Below are 20,712 nucleotides of genomic sequence, written 5' to 3'. Positions count from 1 at the left end.
TTTAATTCACTTGAATTGTATTAGATTGGATGTAAGGATTGTGGAACTCCTTACCTGTCTCCTACAATCTACAGACCTTTAAAACTCAAGCTTGGCATCTCTGACCACTGCTCCTTGACTTGCCTCATCTTCTCAACTCCTCTCTCCATTCTCACTTTCAAAAGCAGAATTTCTGATCCTATTTACTTTTTGAAAAACTAATACTTGTAACTTTATCACCCATATATGTCCATATTAAATAATTAAATGTTTACAATAGGCTTTACCAACTCCATCTTACGTTGACTGAATTTATACACACTAATTTCATGGTAACTTTGAGTGGTGATGTCACCACTATAAATTTATCTACCTGTCCAGGAGAAAATTAATAACAATCATAGAGAGAAATGTCATGTAAAGGATAATTGGAGGAGCTAAGAGAAACTCATGGATGCATTTTCATCTTTTGCTCAAAAAGAACCAACCATGGAAACTGGGTGCCTTCAAATCGGAGGAGCTGTAACGGGGCAGCCAGCAACTTTCTCGGACCTCAGGTAGGGCCATTTTTGAAATTCCTCATTGCTGTAGGGCTGTGCTGCAGGGGTGGAGATCGTTTGCCTGCTGCTTTTGACAGCAGCCACCTAAATTAGGCATAAAGTACACTACCCAATTTACACTGGATCAAGTAGGGGGAGTAAAATCATCCCCCCATATCTTATGGTAATTAGTGCCTCTAGTTCCCTAGTTTTATTCCTAATGCTTTGCACCTTTGTATACACACTGATATGAATGGATATCCAAGTACAAAGAGTAGTCTATCAATTTTATAGCTAGTAGCACAAGACATTTGTCTTCATTGTTACACAAGTGGTTTTCAAACCGTTCTCATTGGCGATTCCCTGCAAATATTAACACACTCCTGGAAACCTCCTGCAAATACCAATACACTCATGGGCAGTTCTGCAAATACTGACATTTCCTGGGGCCCCTTACAAACCCAAGGCATTCTATCCTGACTTCCAAAAGACAGTGTCAGCTAGCCAAAAGAAACAGTGCTATCATTGCAAAATAAACATTTCAATGACTTCAACCACGATATTGATTTCCTAGTTGGAATTCATGCAGAATAAAGAACAGTAGCTGTGCTAGTAAGTCACGAATACATAAAGTATGGAACTCTCACAAGGGACAGACAGAAATTTGATAGCCTTGAGACCACTGGACTCCTGAGGGTCTGGGAACCCCAGTTTGAAAACCCCTGGGTTATGGAAGTGACCGTGAGTATACAACAGTACTGCCCTCAATCTTGGAAAATAAGGAGTCAAAGTTTTTCCTGTAACCCAATTTTTAACTGAGCAGAATAGGTGATATCGTGGGACATCCCCAAGGTTAAAAAGAGTAAGAGACAACTAAGGTAAGTGGTGAGATGATGCAAAGTGGAGTTTAAAAAGTCCATAGATTATAGAAGGAAGAGAAGTGAGGAAGGGAAGGAGTTCTACAGTTTAAGTATTTGAATGAGTTAAAGTAGCAGATTCCAATAGAGTGAGGTTGCAGGAAACATAGGAAAAGGAGTAGGCCAGTCAGCCCCTTGAGCCAGTTCCGCCATTCAATCAGATCATGATGATCTGTACCTCAACTTCACTTTACCCGCATTTGTTCCATATCCCTTGATACCCTAAACTAACAAAAAGTAGATAGAGTAGATAGAGAGAAACTGTTCCCATTGGCGGAAGGGTCAAGGACCAGTGGACATAGATTTAAGGTGATTGGCAAAAGAACCAAAGGTGACATGAGGAAAATCTTTTTTATACAGCAAGTGGTTAGGATCTGGAATGCACTGCCCGAGGTGGTGGTGGAGGCAGATTCAATCATGGCTTTCAAAAGGGAACTGGATAAATACTTGAAAGGAAAAAATTTGCAGGGCTACGGGGATAGGGTGGAGGAGTGGGACTAGCTGGATTGCTCTTGCATAGAGCTGGTGCGGATTCGATGGGCCGAATGGCCTCCTTCCGTGTTGTAACCTTTCTATAATTCTATCTGATAATCTCAAGTCTCGACAATTTTAATTGACCCCAACGTCCACAGTCTTTTGGGGATTCCAGATTTCCACTAGAATCATAGAAAGGTTACAGCACGGAAGCAGGCCATTTGGTCCATGGAGTCCGTGCCAGCTCTATGCAAGAGCAATCCAGCTAGTCCCACTCCCCTGCCTTATTCCCGTAGCCCTGCAATTTTTTTCCTTTCAAGTACTTATCCAGTTCCCTTTTGAAAGCCATGATTGAATCTGCCTCCACCACCCGCTCTGGTAGTGCATTCCAGATCCTAACCAGTCGCTGTGTAAAAAAGTTTTTTCTCATATCACCTTTGGTTCTTTTGCCAATCATTATAAATCTATGTCCTCTGGTTCTTGACCTTTCCGCCAATGGGAATAGTTTCTCTCTATCTACTCTGTCCAGACTCTTCATGATTTTGAAAGGTCTACCCTTTGTGTGAAAAAGTGCTTCCTGATTTCACTCCTGAATGGCCTAGATCGAGTTTGAAGATTATGCCCCTTTACATTCCCCAGAGGAAATCGTTTCTCTGTATCTACCCTGTCAAATCCCTTTATCATTTTAAAGACCTTGATTAGATCACCCCTCAAACTTCTAAACTGAAGGGAATACAAGCCAAGTTTATGCAACCTATCCTCATAATTTAAACCTTTAAGGCCTGGTATCATTCTAAGAACATAAGAAATAGGAGCAGGAGTAAGCCATATAGCCCCTCGAGCATGCTCCGCCATTCAATAAGATCATGGCTGATCTTCAACCTCAGCTCTGCTTTCCCACCCGATCCCCATATACCTTGATTCCCCTAGAGTCCAAAAATCTATCATCTCAATCGTGAATATATTCAACAACTCAGCCCTCTACAACTCAGGGGTAGAGAATTCCAAAGTTACAACCCTCTGAGTAAAGAAATTTTTCCTCATCTTGGTCCTAAATGGCCGACCCCTTATCTTGAGACTATGATCTCTAGTTCTAGACTCTCCAGCCAGAGGAAACAGCCTCTCAGCATCTACCCTGTCAAGCCCTCTGAGAATTTTATATGTTTCATTGAGATCATCTCTCATTCTTCTAAACTCCAATTTCTCTTCATAGGCCAACCCTCTCATCCCAGGAATCAATCTAGTGAACCCTTCATTGCACCCCATCTAAGGCAAGTATATCCTTAGGTAAGGAGACCCAAACTGTACACAGTACTCCAGGTGTGGTCTCACCAGAGCCCTATATAATTTCAGCAAGGTCTCGTAACATTGCTAAAATAGAGAGACTAGAAAGGATGCAAGGGAGAGCGGTTGGAGGTGAGAGAAGGATTACCTAACAGACAAGAAGTTTTCTCTTGTATCTTGTGCAAGAGTGCAAGAGAGGAGTTAGAAGAGTTTCCCACATAAGGAAAGTGTATTCAACTCTTAGACAGAATTGGATTTTTAGACATTTAGGAGTTGTAGAAGATAAAAGAGGTGGTTGATACAAACAAGGAAACTGAAATTCTTGGAGGTGCCTTCAGCAATGGATGAGATAAAGGAGTTCAGAGGTCGAGTGAGGCCAAGAATGTCAGTCGATAATACAAGGCATATAACACAAAGGTGTAGTACTGTTGCTTAAAGACTATCATTGATGGTACCAGTGAGAGCAAATTAAAATGATGAATTAAGGGCATCACACAGTGTGATTTTTTTCCTATACTGTATTGGTGGACAGTGCACTAATACCATGGGCACAATTTTAATATGCCAGCGGGAAGAGTTGGGGGGGTGGTGATTTACGGGTGCCAAACCCAGAAGGGAAGTAGGCGGGTTGCGATTGCAACCCTAATGAGGCCAATCAAAGCCTCATTAGGTTTGACGCTCAGCAGCCAGCCGGCTTCCTGCCAACAGGAGCTGCACGTCCAGTCGGGGGAGAGAAAGAGAGAGAGAGAGAGACCTCATCGGCTGTTAGGATAGAGTTGGGGGGTGCAGGGGGGAAGGGGGAACAAAGATTAGAGTGGAGACATTGGACATCGGGATCAGAGGGCAGACATCGGACATCAGGATCAGAGTGGGGGGGTGGTCCAGGCAACATCATTTTTAAGGTATGTTTATTTAATTTGTTTACAATGGGAAATGTAATTTTATTTAATTTATTTAGTTTATTTTTCACTGATCCAGCCCTTCCCACCTGGTTTCACCAGGCGTGAATGGGAAGCCGTGGAAAAGCCACCCAGATAATATTAAAATCTTTTTAACTATCCAATACGCAAAAAATAAACTACCTTAAGTATCTCAATGAGGTACATTTGCTCCTTTAATTATCAGTCCGCCGGATTTAAGTGGGGGCGGGACTTCCCGGTGACTGCTGTACGCATGCACACAGATTTGCCTGAGTCTCATTCAGAAATGTGCGGGTTCCAGCCGGGATGTCTGCCTGCTCCCAAAAACAGCGATTTTGATTGCCTGTCCCCAAGCCACCTGTTTTTCCCTTTTAAAATTGTGCCTCATAAGTTTATAGTAAGGCAATTGTATATTAAGTCATTTTCTACATTCTGGACATAACTAATGTGACTGCTGACTTTGTCACAGAATGTGAGTATTTCGTTTACTAAATTTCTGCCTCTTGTGTTGAATATTTGAGATTGAATATCCCAATTTCCTCCAGTCTTTCCTCATTACTCAACCCTCCAATGCCAGTGATCAGCATTTGGGATCTTCTCTGTACCACTTCCAGGCTTTGAATATCACCCTTATTTCTCACAAGACTTGGCACAATTCTCACAGTGCAGGCTGGTGAGAACACTACAAAGATACAACTAACGGAACTTGAGAAGGTTTTGCTTTAGGAGAGACTTAGCTGCAGCCAGGGAACGCTTACCAAAAATAGAGCCACGTTGAAGAACGAGCTTTTTTATTGAGAAATCTGGGTGAAGAACCAAGGCCAATATGGAGTGGCACTGCCAAATTTGAAAAGAGTAGTAAGGAAGAACATGAAAATCAGGATGTAGTGATTAGATAATGCCGAGCTTGGGGTTTAAGGACGTGTAGATTGTAGGAAGATGGGAAGATCCAGTTTTGAGGGCCTAAAAAAGAATGAATTAGAGTAGAAGATGGTATAACAAGCCTTGATTTCAACCCAGTGATGATACAGGGAGGAGGAAGAGCATGAAAACTGGTGTACAATATTTGAAGCTTAGAAAGAACAATAGAGGAAAGTTCAGAGGATGAATGTCATTTGAGTTGTTATGAAATGGAGTAAGACAAGGGTTGAGATGGAAAGAAGTTGGAGGCCAGAGGTGAGAGAAAGTGCAATAAAGATCTACTATTGCAGCATCAAACTGGACAGTTGGAGGGAATTAGAAAAGGAAGATTTTTAGATAGTGATTGTGAATCTAAAAAGAAATTAAGAAACTGGTAACAATGACTAGAAATTACACATCCACGGAGGAGAGTCAATGTTCGGCATTTTCCGCTGCTTACCGTGGTGGTGAGTTTATTCCCTTCTGCCTCCTTGCCGTTTAATTTTGCCACTCTTTTGAGCTGTTTCAGAGCTACATCAGTCTTGTTGTTCAGGATGAGCCAACGAGCTGATTCTGGGAACCACCTGTGAGAAGGACCAGGATTATTAGGAATGACCCTTCAACAACAGATAACCAGATAGTCAGCCCATCTTACCTTGTCCGTACCTTTACGTCGGAGGGGGAAAATAACTGAAGAAATGTGGTGCAGCAGACTAGAGGACCAATCTGCCCACTCAAAAAATGGTGGGCCATGTGTTCATGTTTACAGCCCTCCACTTGCAAAGTTCCCTATCTGTGGTTGGAGGCCATTCATCTTCAGGGGGAGAAGATTAGAGTCAAGCATTTCCTTCAACAAGTCCTTCAAGTCTCCAACATGCCTCTCTCTCTAGCTGAAGATGATCTTCCACTTTTACATACAAATAACATGCAGCTTCAGCACTTTGACCAAAAGGCACATGAAGTTACAAGTGACATTATTTCCTGAAAAGTTCTGCATTTCGGTTGATTCTTTACCTTGCCTTCCCTAAGAGCATTTAAAGTGTGTTAATTTAAAGAAAGAATTTGAACTTATGTAGCACCTTTCACATGCCAAAGCACCTCACAACCAGTGAATTATTTTGAAGTGTAGTCACGTCAGCCAACTTGCACATGACAAGATCACACAATCAGCTGTAGATTAATCTGTTTTTGGTGGTATTGGTTGAGGGATAAATTGTGGACAGGACAGCAGGAGAACTCCCATTCTCTTCTTTAAATCGTACCCCAGGATCTTTTACATCCACCTGAAGAGATGGATGGGGCCTCAGTTTAATATCTCATCTGAAAGACAAATGTAGGACTCCATCAGTACTGCAATGGAATGTCTTACGTAGTTCTGGAATGGAGCTTGAATCCCCAAACTTCTGACTCAGAGAAGAGAGTGCCGTCACTGAGCCATTAATTGCATTAATATCTAGCTAAGAGGAAGATTCAAGGTTGTAAGCCCATGAATAGACATGGATGATCAGAGATACCTATGGGGTTATTTAGAGTGCAACTGAATGCTATGATGGAAGAGTTATTGTACAAGATGGCTGAGCTTCAATGGGCCAAGTGGTCTTTTCTCATCTCTGACTTTTCTTGTGTTCCCAGCACCCTCTGCACAATGGCTCTTTCTGTAATCCCCACGTCCACTATGTAATACTCTCACACAGTGCCCCCCAAAACTGGCGCTACAGAGAAGCTGTAGACAGAATACAGAGAGACTAGACCATGACTTTACCACGAGTAAAGGAAGAAGATGAAATAAGGAGCAGACACTGTAAACTGAAGCCAACGCCAGTCTCGGATTCCATATGCTAGACCAGCCAAGAGCAGCTGACCGCTGGTGTAACTGTATCCGTTTATGGTTGAAATTAGCGTCCGCATGTTAGTAGGAGTCCACTCGACAGCTGGAAACAATAATAAAATAAACACAAATCAGTGCTCTTCTGGCTCCAGAGCTTCCAACATTATATGCTCAGTTTACAATTTCCCCCCACTATTTTCTCTCTCCAAATTTCTCTCTTCCCCTTTCTCTTCTGAAAGTGTCCTCTAACACTCCCAGTATTGATATGAACGGCTATATTTCCCAGAACTTCAAAATAACAGAATTGACTTCCTCCTCAGTCTTCCCTTCCTCCTATGGTCTGTCACTTTTCAAACTCAAGTTGGCATCACCTAGTCAATACCTCAGGATCCACTCCATCTTCTCTTTTTCTTTCTTTAAGCTCTCTGGTGTCCTGCACAATGGGCTCTGATTACCCCAAGGCTTTTCAATAAGATATTGTGCCTTTAAGAATTTGTGCCAGCCACTGTTAAAGAGTCCACTTCCCCCATGTCTATTTAAAAAAAGAATATATATAAAGGTATAAATATCTTGAGATGAGCTGCCTGACAAACTCCTGATGTCACACTTTAAAGTGTCGTACTTTGTACAGATGCAAAAGAATATTTAAAAGAAGCCCGATGACTTCAATATCAGCTGTGGCTCAGTGGGTAGCACTCTCACTTTTGAGTCAGAAGATCGTGGGTTTGAGTCCTACTCTGGAGACTCGAGCCCAAAATGTCTAGGCTGACACTCCCCAGTGCCAGTACTGAGGGAGCGCTGCAATGTTGGAGGTGGTGTCTTTTGGATGCCGTCTCAGGTGGACGTAAAAGATCCCACCGCCATTATTTCAAAGAAGGGCAGGGAGTTGTCGCTGGTGTCCTGGGACAATGTTTATCCCTCAACCAACACCACTAAAAAACAGATGATCTGGTCATTTCTCTCACTGCTGATTATGGGAACTTGCTGTGCGCAAACTTTGACCAAGTGCTGGAAAGTGGAATAAGGCTGAATAGCTCTTTTTCAGCCGGCACAGACACGATAGGCCAAATGCCCTCCTTCTGTGCCGTAAGTTTCTCTAATTCTGAGCCCAGATTAATGCTGGGTTTCCAGGAGCAGGAATGTAATGACTGAAAGATTGGCCTCCAATGGTGGAGCAGAGGGAACGGGGAAAAAACAGAATTGGAGGAACGGCGAGTGAGGACTCTAACGCACAGTAGCTGCTCCATGCGTATCTAGACCTCTGTAATTGTAGCTCACTTGGCTCTGTGATGTTCCCAGAGCTGTCACATGAAAGAAAACAAGGGAACGCTATTAGAAGCCAGTGGCTATTCCAGAATTCACAGCACATGCAACAGAGTCCTCAGCAACTCCCTATCGTTGTATGGATCACACCATGTGAGAAATTATGGTCACAGACCTCTAACACATTACCGCTCAGTGGAGCATTCCAAAACATTCCTGAGTGATTCTCAAAAATGCCCCTGTTTGATTTTATGACCAACAAATAGCATGTGAGTAATGTAGAGGGTGTCAACAAAATAATTAATCCACCAGATTGTATTTTTAAAAAATCTTCTGCCAACCTGGATCTCAATCTTATCCCCAGTCTCCTCATGTTTTGAACCACCTTTGGTTGCAAAAACCAGTCAAGTGACTTGCTGCCAGACACTGCCATTTCCACTCCTAAGCTGGCCAGTAGGAGTCAGCTAGGGATTGCTGTCCCTCCAATATTTCCTCTCCTTTGTGAATAGGCGCTTAGCTTCCTTCTCTCCAAAAGCAAAAGAACTGGGGAGCAGGAACTCACTGGAAGATCAGAGTTGCAGACCCCATTGTCAAATCGTAGCATGGTGACCCTTAAATTGTTCTGCTTTCCTGTTAATGTTCAGTACTTTGTTAGTGATGATATTATTAAATCAGCAGGCTAGGCCATTGTTACCGAGTTTTAGTTGAAGGTAGGGTTGACCACTCTGGTTGGGTGCATTCCTGGAGGATTCATCACATGACCTCCCACCTCTATTTGTCCCGCCCCCACATTCCCACCATTGGTCCATCCATCCTCCGAAAATGCAAAAAACACATTCCCAACCAATGCCTTGCTTGAGAGCCACTCTTAGGAATGCTGCACCACAGAATAATGCGGCATAGGTCTACACCTGCAATTTCCCACACAGTGAGCTCCAGATTTAAGTCAAGCTGCTGCAGACAGTGGCCTAGTGGATGCCAGGCACCTCCCACTAGGCAGGAATTAAGACTATAAGCTTAGTAGTTCTTACCTTTCACTTGCTGTATGGAAACTGGGAGAGCCCTTCCTCCTAATAGCATTCCCTTGCCACATTTATAGAAAAAGATTGAGAATAGCCACAAATCCCAGCTCATTCAACATCCCACAGCCGGGCAGGCCACCAGTGGAGGCCCAGAGGCACACGGAGCAGCAAGTCTGCCAATGGAAGGGGTGGACTACCACTTCTGTAGGCCAAATGCCTGATGTCACAGTATTGCTGGAACAGATAACCCACGCACCAGCCAGGGGAGGGTGAGCATTCGCCCATCTGATTCATTGGTGTTATTTGCCTCCCTTTGAAGCCCCTGAAGAAATGAGAAAACACCAATGACAATAGAATCCCCAAACAGCGGAAATAGTTTCTCTCTATCCACCCTATCTGTTCCCCTTAATATCTTATAAACTTCAATCAGTTTACCCTTTAACCTTCGAAACTCTAGAGAATACAACCCCAATTTGTGTAATCTCTCCTCGTAACTTAACCCTTGAAGTCCGGGTATCAATCTAGTAAATCTATGCTGCACTCCCTCCAAGGCCAATATGTCCTTCCGAAGGTGTGCGGTGCCCAGAACTGCTCACAGTACTCCAGGTGTGGTCTAACCAGGGTTTTGTATAGCTGCAGCATAACTTCTGCCCCCTTGTACTCTCGTCCTCTCGATATAAAGGCCAGCATTCCATTAGCCTTATTGATTATTTTCTGCACCTGTTCATGACACTTCAATGATCTATGTACCTGAATATACAACAAGATGTAATGCAAGATGTAGAGGTTGGAGGTAGATATCTGGCATTTAGTAGTATTGGAGAGAGAGACTGTGGTTAAGGAGAGAACCACTTAAGGGGGTTAATGAGGAGCCATACCGAAAATTAATTGATCTCTGCTGTGATTTATTTTCTTACCCACACATTGCAAAATTATCAGAGCGTTAAATCCTTGAGTGCAAGATCCAAGGTCGATCATGAGGGAACGTAAACAACCCCACAAGACAACAAGGATCAAGACAAACACTGAAATTGTAGGACAATTGCACATTAAATTTCAACTAGGCTTACACGAACTGTGGCAGGCAACTCAACTCCTAATCGCTGTTTAATGACTCCTAATGGAATGTATGCATGTATGTGGACATCAGTTGATGCTCCCTCATGATCTCGATACATATTGGAAAAAATGGCCATGTTATAACATCACTCAGCACCTTCAGGAGGGGAAGGAAGAAAGCTGGATGGGGGAAGAATATTCAGCACTGAACAGATTTTTCACCCATATCTCCGTAATGATGGTGGATGAAAACTCAGAGGTGTCATATGTCCATCCGTCTGTGCACTGTTCCGTATCATAATCAGTCACGTTATCCAGTGTCACATTGAGATCCAGAAGGTGCCACTGAGGTGAGGAATACACACGGCATTTCTCCGGCTGTTGCTTCCGGTCCTGAGGGATGAAAATCCGGAGAAGCTCCTTCGCCTGGGGCTTATCATACTTCGAGCCATTCAATTCCGGCTGAACCCTACAATGGTGGTTGGGTACAGCCCCAGTGAAGTTCTGGAGCAGGTTGTGGCATGCCATGGTACAAAACGGGATTGCCAGCAAAGCTGCTTGAATAATTTGGAATTTTCCCATGCTTCCGACATTCTCAAGGAGATCTGTGAAGCCCATACCGGCGTTTGCTCTCAGCAGACTGACTGGGTCTTACTAACGCAGAGACTATTGTGACAGTTGACAGTTTTCATAACAATTATTCTGGTTAAATTATAGTGGCCAATTGTACTTCCACGTCACTGATATTTCCCTAATATGCTACCTTTGTCACCAACACAAGCCAGTACTTCAGAGCCTTGCATGCACGATGCCCTGGAGGGCCTTCACCTGGCAGCGAGTGGATATTGAATGCCCCTCCCTTTGTCTGTCCAAGGATACAGAATAGTACTGCTCGAAGTATCAAGTCTTTTTTCATAGGCCTCTGTATGACTCAAACAGCCGAGAAAGTTATAAATCCAGTCTGTCTGTCACTCTATTCCTATACCACTTCTGAGTGAGCAGGTCAATTGTTAGATGGGTTACTAGATAAAATACCATAACGTTGAGGCTTGAGCCTCCCGAATTGTTCAGCACATTAAAGGAACCCCCTCGCCCCGCCCTCCTTCCTTCCCCTGCCTCCCTTCTCCCGCCATCGCTCCCCTCCTCTATCCCTCCCCGCCCCGCCCTCCTTCCCCCGTCCGCCCTCCCTCCCCCCTCCCTCACCGTCCTCCCCTATTCGCCTCCCCCACCCCACTTCCCCTCTTCCCCACTGCCTTTCCTCCCTCCTTCCCCCTCCGCCTTCCCTTCCCCCTCCCCTCCACCTCCACCAATCCCCTCTCCTTCCCTCCCCCCACCCCTGGAACTGAGCCAAACAGACCAACAACACAACAGACTTAATCCTTGATCTGTGCTCAATCATCTGATCTCAATTGGGGTGTTAGTAGACTCTAAACCTGATGTCCTTATCTCCTCTCGTACCCCTTCAACCTTGGCGTGTTGCATTCTGGGCTTTTGTTCCTCTCCCAGGTTTCTGAATGAAAACAAAAAATGTCAACAACCTTTCAGTGTACATAGTGTGCCCGCAAAAAGGGTTTTGGGTCGAACAACTTGTCGAAATATTTGAATATACAGAGAGGAATGTGAAGGGGGGGGCAGGTGGAATCAGAGTGAGGTCAGGTTCTGTGCTCCCGCAATAAATGACACAGAGTCTCAATGTTCAAAAACTATTGCTAATGGATTTAACTGTCAGGCATCTAAAAGATTTCCATCAGCTGGCTATAACCTGTGTTGTATCCCTTGAGCTAGGGATGTCCAAACTTTTAGAGCTGGGGGCGAAATACTCATAAGTCAAAACCAATGAGTGGGCTAGTGAGCCCCGATACATTGAAAATTCAAACCACACCCCCCCATACAAAAAAATTGTGAGACCCCCCCCCAATTCCCTTTTGAAAGTTACTATTGAATCTGCTTCCACCACCCTTTCAGGCAGTGCATTCCAGATCATTACAACTCGCTGCATAAAAAAATGTTTCCTCATGTCGCCTCGGGTTCTTTTGCCGATCACTTTAAATCTGTGTCCTCTGGTTACCGACCCTTCAGCCACTGGAAACAGTTTCTTCTTATTCACTCTGTCAAAACCGTTCATGATTTTGAACATGTCTATCAAATCTCCCCTTAACCTTCTCTGTCCAACGGATCCTACAGTGGTGATCGGGTACAGCAGCCACAAAGTTCTGAAGCAGGTCTAGCCAGAAATAGAACTGGGATTGCCTACAACAGATTTGGAATTTTCCCACACTCCTGACCTTCTCCAGGATATCAACAAAGCCCATGGTTGTGTATTATAAATGGGAGAGACGGTTACCTACAGGGAAGCTTTTACTGACTGAGAGATCATGGTATTGATGTGGAAACTGAGTCTTTGGCTTTATTTGAGCATTAGTGGATTTAAATAATGTTTAATCTGGTGATAACAGATTTGCTTTTGCACTCTAAATTGTTAAACTCGGTTTTACCGCCAAAGTATATTTTTATATAAACAACTTGAATACTACATAGAGGAAAGACCAAGGAGGTGTGGTTGGTGGGGATGAAGGTAGTATTTTGAGCGTTGTTGGACAAAGATAAAGATATCAAGTACCCCTTCAATTATTTGAAATAGCTCAAAGTCATTTCAGTGCAATAGTGATATACCTTCTCAGTACATGGGGAATGCCCCGCGTCACGTTTCGGGATTTTTAAAACTATTTTTCCATAGAAAAGATTCGGATGTAAAGAAGTTACATTTGTTTAAAGCAAAGTGTATTCAAACAAGTTTGGAAGAAAGTGTCACTGCGAGAAAAGGTGGTTAAAATGCTAATGAGCTAGGCTTTGAAATTATTTCTCAAAAGAATGTATACAGTAATCAATTTATTAGCCTGTCTCGGTAATCAATAAACATCTCACACCCATTGTGTTGTCCTCGGCACTTAGCAAGGATGTCTCGAATAGGCTTTCCCTTCGGATTGTGAACAGAGGGAAATAAAAACGGAAACAGAAAAACATACTGACAGTCAACAACTGATGTGGGGAAGCGTAACATGTTCATTAGTTTGTATTATTACGCAAAGACAAGTTGTACTGATAGAATTAAGTGAATCCGAGCATAATTGTTGCTCTGTATGTTTGCTTGCCATATGTGAAACAAAGCAGCTTAACAGTTCACATCTGGTCTTTTCTCACCAAGTGTTTTCTTGGTCCACTTTTGAAAAGATTGAAGAATTACACTTGAGGGAATGTGTGAAGGACACAATATCCAGCTCATATACCCAAGTGGATGCATCGTTACAGCCCCTGAATTACGCTATCGTATAACTAGATATTGGGCAGCGTGAGTCATGTAAGAGGTGTGGAATTCGCTTACAGGGACAACTGACACCACTGAACCTCAGACAGCAGAACCTGAGCTTATAACAGAAGCATTTTAAATAAAAATGATTGAAGTAGCTGAAACTATGCTAGATGGGGAGGGAAAAATGTTCTTATGTTGCACTGCATTAGACTGGCTGTGACCCCCAAACTGTGCAATTCCTCATCTCCCACCGTGCAGCCTGCTCCGAATAATTCAAAGTAGTTTTTTGCACTAAAAAAAATTTGAATCATGCAATAATTTGAAATAAGCAATGTAAATAGCACAGTAAAGGGTTCATGTAGTGCTAAACATAATTGGTATTATCGGATAATTTGGGGGTCAATTTTCATTTGTCTGCTGTAACTTCAGCAGAAGTGCTGCAGAGACCCCCAGAAAGACAGGCGTGAGACCTCCCGTCGAATCAGCTGGATTTGGAGTAGATTCTCCTGGGACAGTTAGCGAACGCACTTCCTGGTCAGGTACTTGGGGGAGTCCAGAACAAGGGGGCATAACCTTAAAATTAGAGCTAGGCTATCCTGGGGTGATGTCAGGAAGCACTTCATCACAAAAAGGGGAGTGGAAATCTGGATTAAAAAGGCTAATGGAATGTTTGGCCTTTATCTCAAGACGGTTGGAAGTTATGTTACAGCTGTGCAGAGTTCTGGTTAGATTCCATCTGGAGTACTGCATTCAGTTCTAGGCACCGCACTTAAGGAAGGATATATTGGCCTTGGAGGGGGTGCAGCGCAGATTCACCAGAATGATACCGGGGCTAAAAGGGTTAATTTTTGAGAATAGATTGCATAGACTAGGCTTGTATTCCCTTGAATATAGAAGATTAAGGGGTGATCTAATTGAAGTGTTTAAGATGATTAAAAGCTTTGATAGGGTAGATAGAGAGAAATTATTTCCTCTGGTGGGAGAGTCCAGAACATGGGGGCATAACCTTAAAATTAGAGCTAGGCCATTCAGGGGTGATGTCAGGAAGCACTTCTTCACACAGGATAGTGGAAATCTGGAACTCTCTCCGCCAAAAAGCTGTTGAGGCTGGGGGTCAATTGAAAATTTGAAAGCTAAGATTGATAGATTTTCATTAGGTGAAGGTGGTGAGGATTACGGAATCAAGGTGGCTAGATGGAGTTAAGATACAGATCAGCCATGATCTATTTGAATGGTGGCACAGGCTCGAGGGGCTGAATGGCCTACTCCTGTTCCTATGTTCCCAAACGGACCAGGAAAGTTCCAGCTTCAGTTCCCACTCTATGATCTGAGCCACAGGAGCAAAATTTGGCCTCGGTGCACCAGGGGCAGGAAGGGGATTAAAAGCAAACAGGGGTTTCACACACATAATCCTTATCTGGTAACTCCTGCTGAAGGGAGTTGGAGTAAAGACAGGAGTGGGTTTGGCCCTGATCCTCCCAATTGAAGAGCCTACTAGCGCTCCGTCTGTGCTCCCAAACAAAGTATGGGGTAGAGGGGTTTCAGTACTAGAGGCACCTATGGAACCACATCTCAACACTTTCAGGAGAAGAGGGAAGGAATAGGAAGAGGGCAAATTTAAAAGTGAAAAGATTAGGGCTGATTGCACAATTGGGTGATTCCAGGAACTGTGCTCGGTGGGAGCATTCTATCCTGAAATTAGCCCAATTATGCTTCCCCCAGAGGAACTAGTAATAGGACTTTTAAATGTAGTAAATTATAACAGAGGCAGACAATGTTTATTAAGAGACACTTTAAAGGCACAATGGAGCAGAAATGACACCAGCCATGTGGTCCTGAAAGCTTCCCTTTGACTCAGCTTGAAACTTAACCCATGGCAACGCAATAAGGATTGAAACAGGAATTAACATGTAGAAACAGGAATGCTTTAATCTTTAACATAATACCTCATCAAAGAAAAACAAGTTAATACTTTGCATAATCAAGCAAAATAGCCCCAATATAGACAGCTCATTTGCTGCTGAAACACTCATCCATGCCTTTGTTACCTCTAGACTCGACTATTCCAATGCTCTCCTCCCATCTTCCACCCTCCATGAATTTGAGTTCATCCAAAACTCTGCTGCCCGTATCCTATCTCGCACTAAGTCCCTTTCAGCCATCATCCGCTGATCTACATTGACTCCCCGTCCGGCAACCCTTCGATTTTCAAATTCTCATCCTTGTGTTCAGATCCCTCCATGGCCTCGCCCCTCCCTATCTCTGAAACCTCCTCCAGCCCTACAACCCACCGAGATCTCCACAATCCTCCAATTCTTGCCTCTTGCGCATCCCCAATTTTCATCGTTCCACCATTGGCGGCTGTGCCTTCAGCTGCCTAGGCCCTAAGCTCTGGAATTCCCTTCCGAAACCTCTCCACCTCTCTCTCCTCCTTTAAGACGCTCCTTAAAAACTACCTCTTTGACCGAGCTTTTGGTCACCTATCCTAATATCTCCTTTTGTGGCTCGGTCAGATTTTGTCTGGCTACACTCCTGTGAAGCGCCTTGGGATGTTTTGCTACATTAAAGACACTATATAAATGCAACTTGTTATTGTTGATGTTGTATTAGAAGACCTGCCAAGAAGTTTTAGCACTGTGGCTGGAATTGTGGAGGGGTCTGCTTCCAGTCTGTGTGGTGTCATATCTCATGGCATCAGCACTCTGCAATCTGCCCTGGAGAATTTGGTCACCTCCAGGGACGCTGCAGCTGGGCCCTCACAAAGGGAGTCAGTGTCACTAGCCTTTGCAATTTTGGTGGAAGCTCAAACACCTGCCATGCAGTTTCTGGTTTCCACCTTGGAGAGACAGGTGTCCACCTTGGACAGATTGATGGACCGAATAGTTAGAGGCTTTCAAGGAGTCACATCTTCTGCAGTCTGTTCTCCCACAGATCAGTGGAAGCGATGAAGCCCAGCCCCACGGGAGTGGTGCAATGGGAACAGTACGTGTTGCCCTCACTCAGGATGTCAGCATGTCTGCTCCTTCGCCACCCCTTCAACCCTCACCTGCCATGGTGGCAGCAAGTTGGCTGATACAGCTGGCCCGGCAGCAGCCAAGGTGCAGTAGTCTACAGCCAGGTCCTCATATGCTCGAGCACTCAGAAGTCACCAGCCATGAGCATCTCAAGGGTCCTCGTGAGGAACAGCGGCCACTCACCCGCTTTGCTAAGGCCACTAGGGGAGCTCCTTGTAGGCGTAGCCAAAGTTAGCAAACCTTTTACATAAAACTCTGTAGCTTGACACATGAGTGTGAAATGAATGGAAGGCAATTGTTATGTTTGCCATTAAATTAATCATCTTCATCACATTTGGCACTTTAGCCTACAGTGTTGTTTAATAGCAACTTCTGAGTCTGCGTTGTCAGTATGTAAATGATATATAAGTGGTCAGAATGGTGTGAATTTTCTTTAATGCGGGGTGAAAGGAGTGGTGAAGGATGTAACGTGGATTGTCAATGCAGAGGGCTTGGTGTATGGTTTCAGGGCAGGGGATCGAGAAGGTAACCGGAATCGAGGAGCAATTAGCTCATCCTTCACACCTCTTGCTGCAAGGTGTTGAGGTGGCCCTTCCACTTCTGCTGCTTCCTCGCCTTCCCCCCTGGTCTTCCTCGTCCGATGAGGACTGCTGCCGCTACTGTACCTCCTCCAAATGAAGAACTCTCTCCACTGCGAGGTTGTGCAGGATGCAGCACAGCGGGATGGCGACAGATACCAATCTTGTAGGGTGCCCACCAGACCTTCCCAGAAGCCCCATGGTATGCTGAGTAATGCTCCTGGTGGTCCTCTGGCCTTAATTAGAAATGTATTACTCAGGCATGATGGGGTTGCAGAGGGGTGTCAAGGGCCACGTCTATGGGGGTATCCTGAACGGAATGTACGACATGGGAAACAACCTAATAAGTAACCAAATTAATGTCCTGCAGAATGAGTGCTAACCAGCTTTAAACAGTTTCATGGTAGACAAGAAATTATTCATTCACTTTTCACATTTCTCTTTTCCTCTGAAAGGGTCATCCAATCCTTAGATAGTCGTAGAATTTCTCTCAGCAAAAGTATCACCTTTAAACCGTTAAGACAAGCCCCCTTTAAGTTGCAATCAATATGACAGTGCGCACAGTAACTTAAAAACGAATCAAAAAGTTTTTCTTGGACTTCATGCCGTTATTCTTATTCTGCTAATTTCCAAACCGATGATTTGCCCTGAATTTACCTGCCCCCCTCCATCTCATTGCATCAAGTGTGTCCTGAAACTGTAACTACAGTTAAATCAGACCCTCTTCTAATGGAACACACTTGTCCAGACACCTGATTGTTTTTTATATTGCTGCCAGTCGCTGTTTCAATAATTGCAGGCACTCAGCTGTTGGACAAAGCATAGGAGACATCAAAGTAGTTTAAGGGAGACCATTTAATTTAAAATGTGAAATATACAATTCTTATTGAAGGATTCAGAATGGATCCCCTCCTGAATGCCGCCTGGGTTGGCTGGCATTGCTGGCATCGCGATTCATGCCACCTGGGCATAAAACATGATGCCATCGGACCCCAACTTTTGAATATTTATGTGGCCTGGGGTGAAGGCCTCCGACGCTGCCCAAGATGTTGAGTGGTGCAAGTGCAGCGCGAATGAGGCGAGTACCACGCTGCCCTGATTTTAACCCTCTGCTCGCTCAAATCTCGAGGTGGGGGGGTTAAAATCGGAGCTATGGTCTTTTTTGAGATTTAGTAGTACAACCAGTGCACCTGGAGACAAAGTGAACGGGTCCACCATTAATCAAAGATCAATTAATACCTGTCCTACTTTAACACTCCATACACCAGTCTGTCAATGTCTACATTCATTGCTGTTTACAAAACTGGAATATGATTACCTGGAAACCATTCCTTGTTGCCCATCCTCAAAATTCCCCAATGTGCATTCGCATCTCAAATATCCTGACACACTTTCCGCACTGCAGGCAAATGTACACCTTCTTCCTTACGGGGACATAGATTTAAATCCAAGCCTGACAGGAATGGCCTGGGAGTCTCAGACCAGTACACAGCTCAAACCTGCCGTATACGGACACTAATTCATTGATCTCACTCAGAAAAGCCACGTGCAGAGCGTATGTGTGTCCTGATATTTGGTATGAAAGTGAACAATGTCTAAACAGTGTGGTTTGAGTGAGTGGTGTCTGGTTAAGCAGCCTGTTACAGCAGTGACATGTCTGTTTCTTGCAGCACAGTCTCCTCTTTCTTTGGCTCCTTGTCTTTTTCAGCATCTTTTGTTGCTCTAGAAGGCAAACAACAAAACAAAACCTTAAAAGACTGGATGTGACATGGCTGGGTCACACTTCCGGGCAGATGCTCTGGGGTGCTGAGTCACACTGGGAGAGGTGTCCTGTCAGAAGCAATCCCACTGCCACTGTGGCAGAATTCTTGGCCAGTGAGGGCGGAATGGCACAGGTACCCACTACAGCGAGGTCCATATTCACAAAATGCACAAACCTACAAGGGGGAGGAAGCAAGGCCAGCAGTGACAGGGGTAGATGACAGTGGGCCCATTGGAGAATAATGGGGAATTATACAGAATTTACAGCACAGAAACAGGCCACTCGGCCCAACTGACCTATGCTGATTTCAGCCAGGGGAGCTTTAATTGGCCCCCAGTGCCACTGAGCTAAAGGGGAGAAAATAAGCCAGGGTTCCCGCTCCTGATCGCTATCAAGTGACCCTGCTGAAAAGTGCTTGTGTACAGACCTCAGGTGAGAGCAGCATTGTGCTCAGCCGTGTTGATCACATGGCCTGCTGGTTTTTATTTTCTAGGTTTCTACATGAAGAATGGGCACTTGGGCTTTTTTCGTACTCCAGCACAATCCAGCGCCTTCAGGAGCACGAGGGGAGAAAACCTAGAAAAACAGCAGTGACACAGCCGAGGCATACTTAATGGAAGGGATTGTTCCCGTTTAACCAGTTTCCACTGTACAGGTACTAAACCTGATGCTGAGACATGTTGGACTCAATGCAGATTCAATAGTAACTTTCAAAAGGGAATTGGATATATACTTAAAAAAGAAAAAAATGCAGGGCTATAGGGAAAGAGCAAGGGAACGGGACTAATTGTTAGCTCTTTCAGAGAGCCGGCACAGACACGATGGGAGGAATGGCCTCCTTCTGTGCGTGATGGTTCTATGACTTTTCATAAACTTGTTTCAGGCTGTTGTTGTTACAAACCTGCTTTCTATGTCTTCAATGGTGTCTGGTAGAGGAATGTTCCGTGTTTCTGGTAGCAAATAGGCAATGATCCCGGCTATTATTGGCACTCCACCATATATACCCAATGTTGCGGCAGGAAACGTGTTGCTAGCCAACTTTGCAAAAGGCGCTAACATGGCTCCCACCCGTGCCATCGTCGACATCAGGCCAATCGCTGTCTGCCTGCCGGGACACAGATAGGAAGAAATGCTGAAAAACATTCCGCGCTGTGAAAAGCCTGGAACTCGCGGCCCGATAGGCAGGGAAGGAATTATGTCCCTGTACTTTTCATTTGCTAGTGGCTGTCCTGCAGCATTGTTCATAGTAATTCAGGAGTGACATACCATATAATACACAATGTATTACTCTGCTGCTAAGCATGCCCCTTTAAGGCCACATGGTCTAATTGAAGTGAATTACATAGAATGACATAGAATTTACAGCACAGAAACAGGCCATTCGGCCCATCTGGTCTGCTTCTGTGCTGTAATTTCTCTATCATTCTGTGTTGATATTTATGCTGCACACGAGCCTCCTCTCATCCTACTTCATCTAACCCTATCTGCATATCCTTCTATTCCTTTCTCCCTCATGTGTTTAATCTAGCTTCCCCTTAAATGCATCTATGCTATTCACCTCAACTACTCCTTGTGGTAGCAAGTTCCACATTCTCACCACTCTCTGGGTAATGAAGTTTCTCCTGAATTCTTTATTTGATTTATTAATGACTATCTTATATTTATGGCCCCTAGTTTTGGACTCCCCCCACAAATGGAAACATCTTCACTACGTCTACCCTATCGAACCCCGTCTTAATTTTAAAGACCACTATTAGGTCACCCTTCAGCCTTCTCTTTTCTAGAGAAAAGAGCAACAGCCTATTCAGTCTTTCCTGACAGTGAAAACCTCTCAGTTCTGGTATCATCCTTGTAAATCTTTTT

The 20,712-nt window shown here is 44.2% G+C and overlaps 2 protein-coding genes across 5 annotated transcripts in view; both read right to left on the bottom strand.

Moving 5' to 3' along the window:
* Window positions 1-485: 485 nt before the first annotated feature.
* On the bottom strand, window positions 486-10,821 carry LOC137306358 (solute carrier family 22 member 6-A-like). The gene is made up of 4 exons (XM_067975511.1): window positions 10,359-10,821; window positions 6,776-6,944; window positions 5,474-5,597; window positions 486-623 (listed from the first exon to the last, which is right to left on the bottom strand). Exons 1-4 carry the CDS (start codon window positions 10,801-10,803, stop codon window positions 486-488), a joined length of 876 nt encoding a protein of 291 aa, XP_067831612.1. The 5' UTR covers window positions 10,804-10,821.
* A 4,464-nt stretch (window positions 10,822-15,285) lies between these two features.
* Window positions 15,286-20,712, bottom strand: part of LOC137306468 (solute carrier family 22 member 6-A-like) — a 42,255-nt gene continuing 36,828 nt past the window's right edge. For 3 of the 4 annotated variants that reach the window (XM_067975707.1, XM_067975706.1, XM_067975708.1), the window contains 2 exons: window positions 19,751-19,954; window positions 15,289-18,809 (listed from right to left, as the gene is read on the bottom strand). In XM_067975707.1, the coding sequence (XP_067831808.1) occupies window positions 18,728-18,809; window positions 19,751-19,954 (286 nt within the window). In that variant the 3' untranslated portion in view covers window positions 15,289-18,727. Of the gene's footprint in view, window positions 18,810-19,750; window positions 19,955-20,712 lie in introns of all 4 variants that reach the window. The other variant, XM_067975705.1, reaches the window with a different exon arrangement.

The sequence above is a fragment of the Heptranchias perlo genome, chromosome 43 (genome assembly GCF_035084215.1).
Source record: "Heptranchias perlo isolate sHepPer1 chromosome 43, sHepPer1.hap1, whole genome shotgun sequence".
Taxonomy (NCBI): Eukaryota; Metazoa; Chordata; class Chondrichthyes; order Hexanchiformes; family Hexanchidae; genus Heptranchias; species Heptranchias perlo.
The sequence above is the reverse complement of the archived record's forward strand: the minus strand, read 5'-3'. Positions and strand labels throughout refer to the sequence as shown.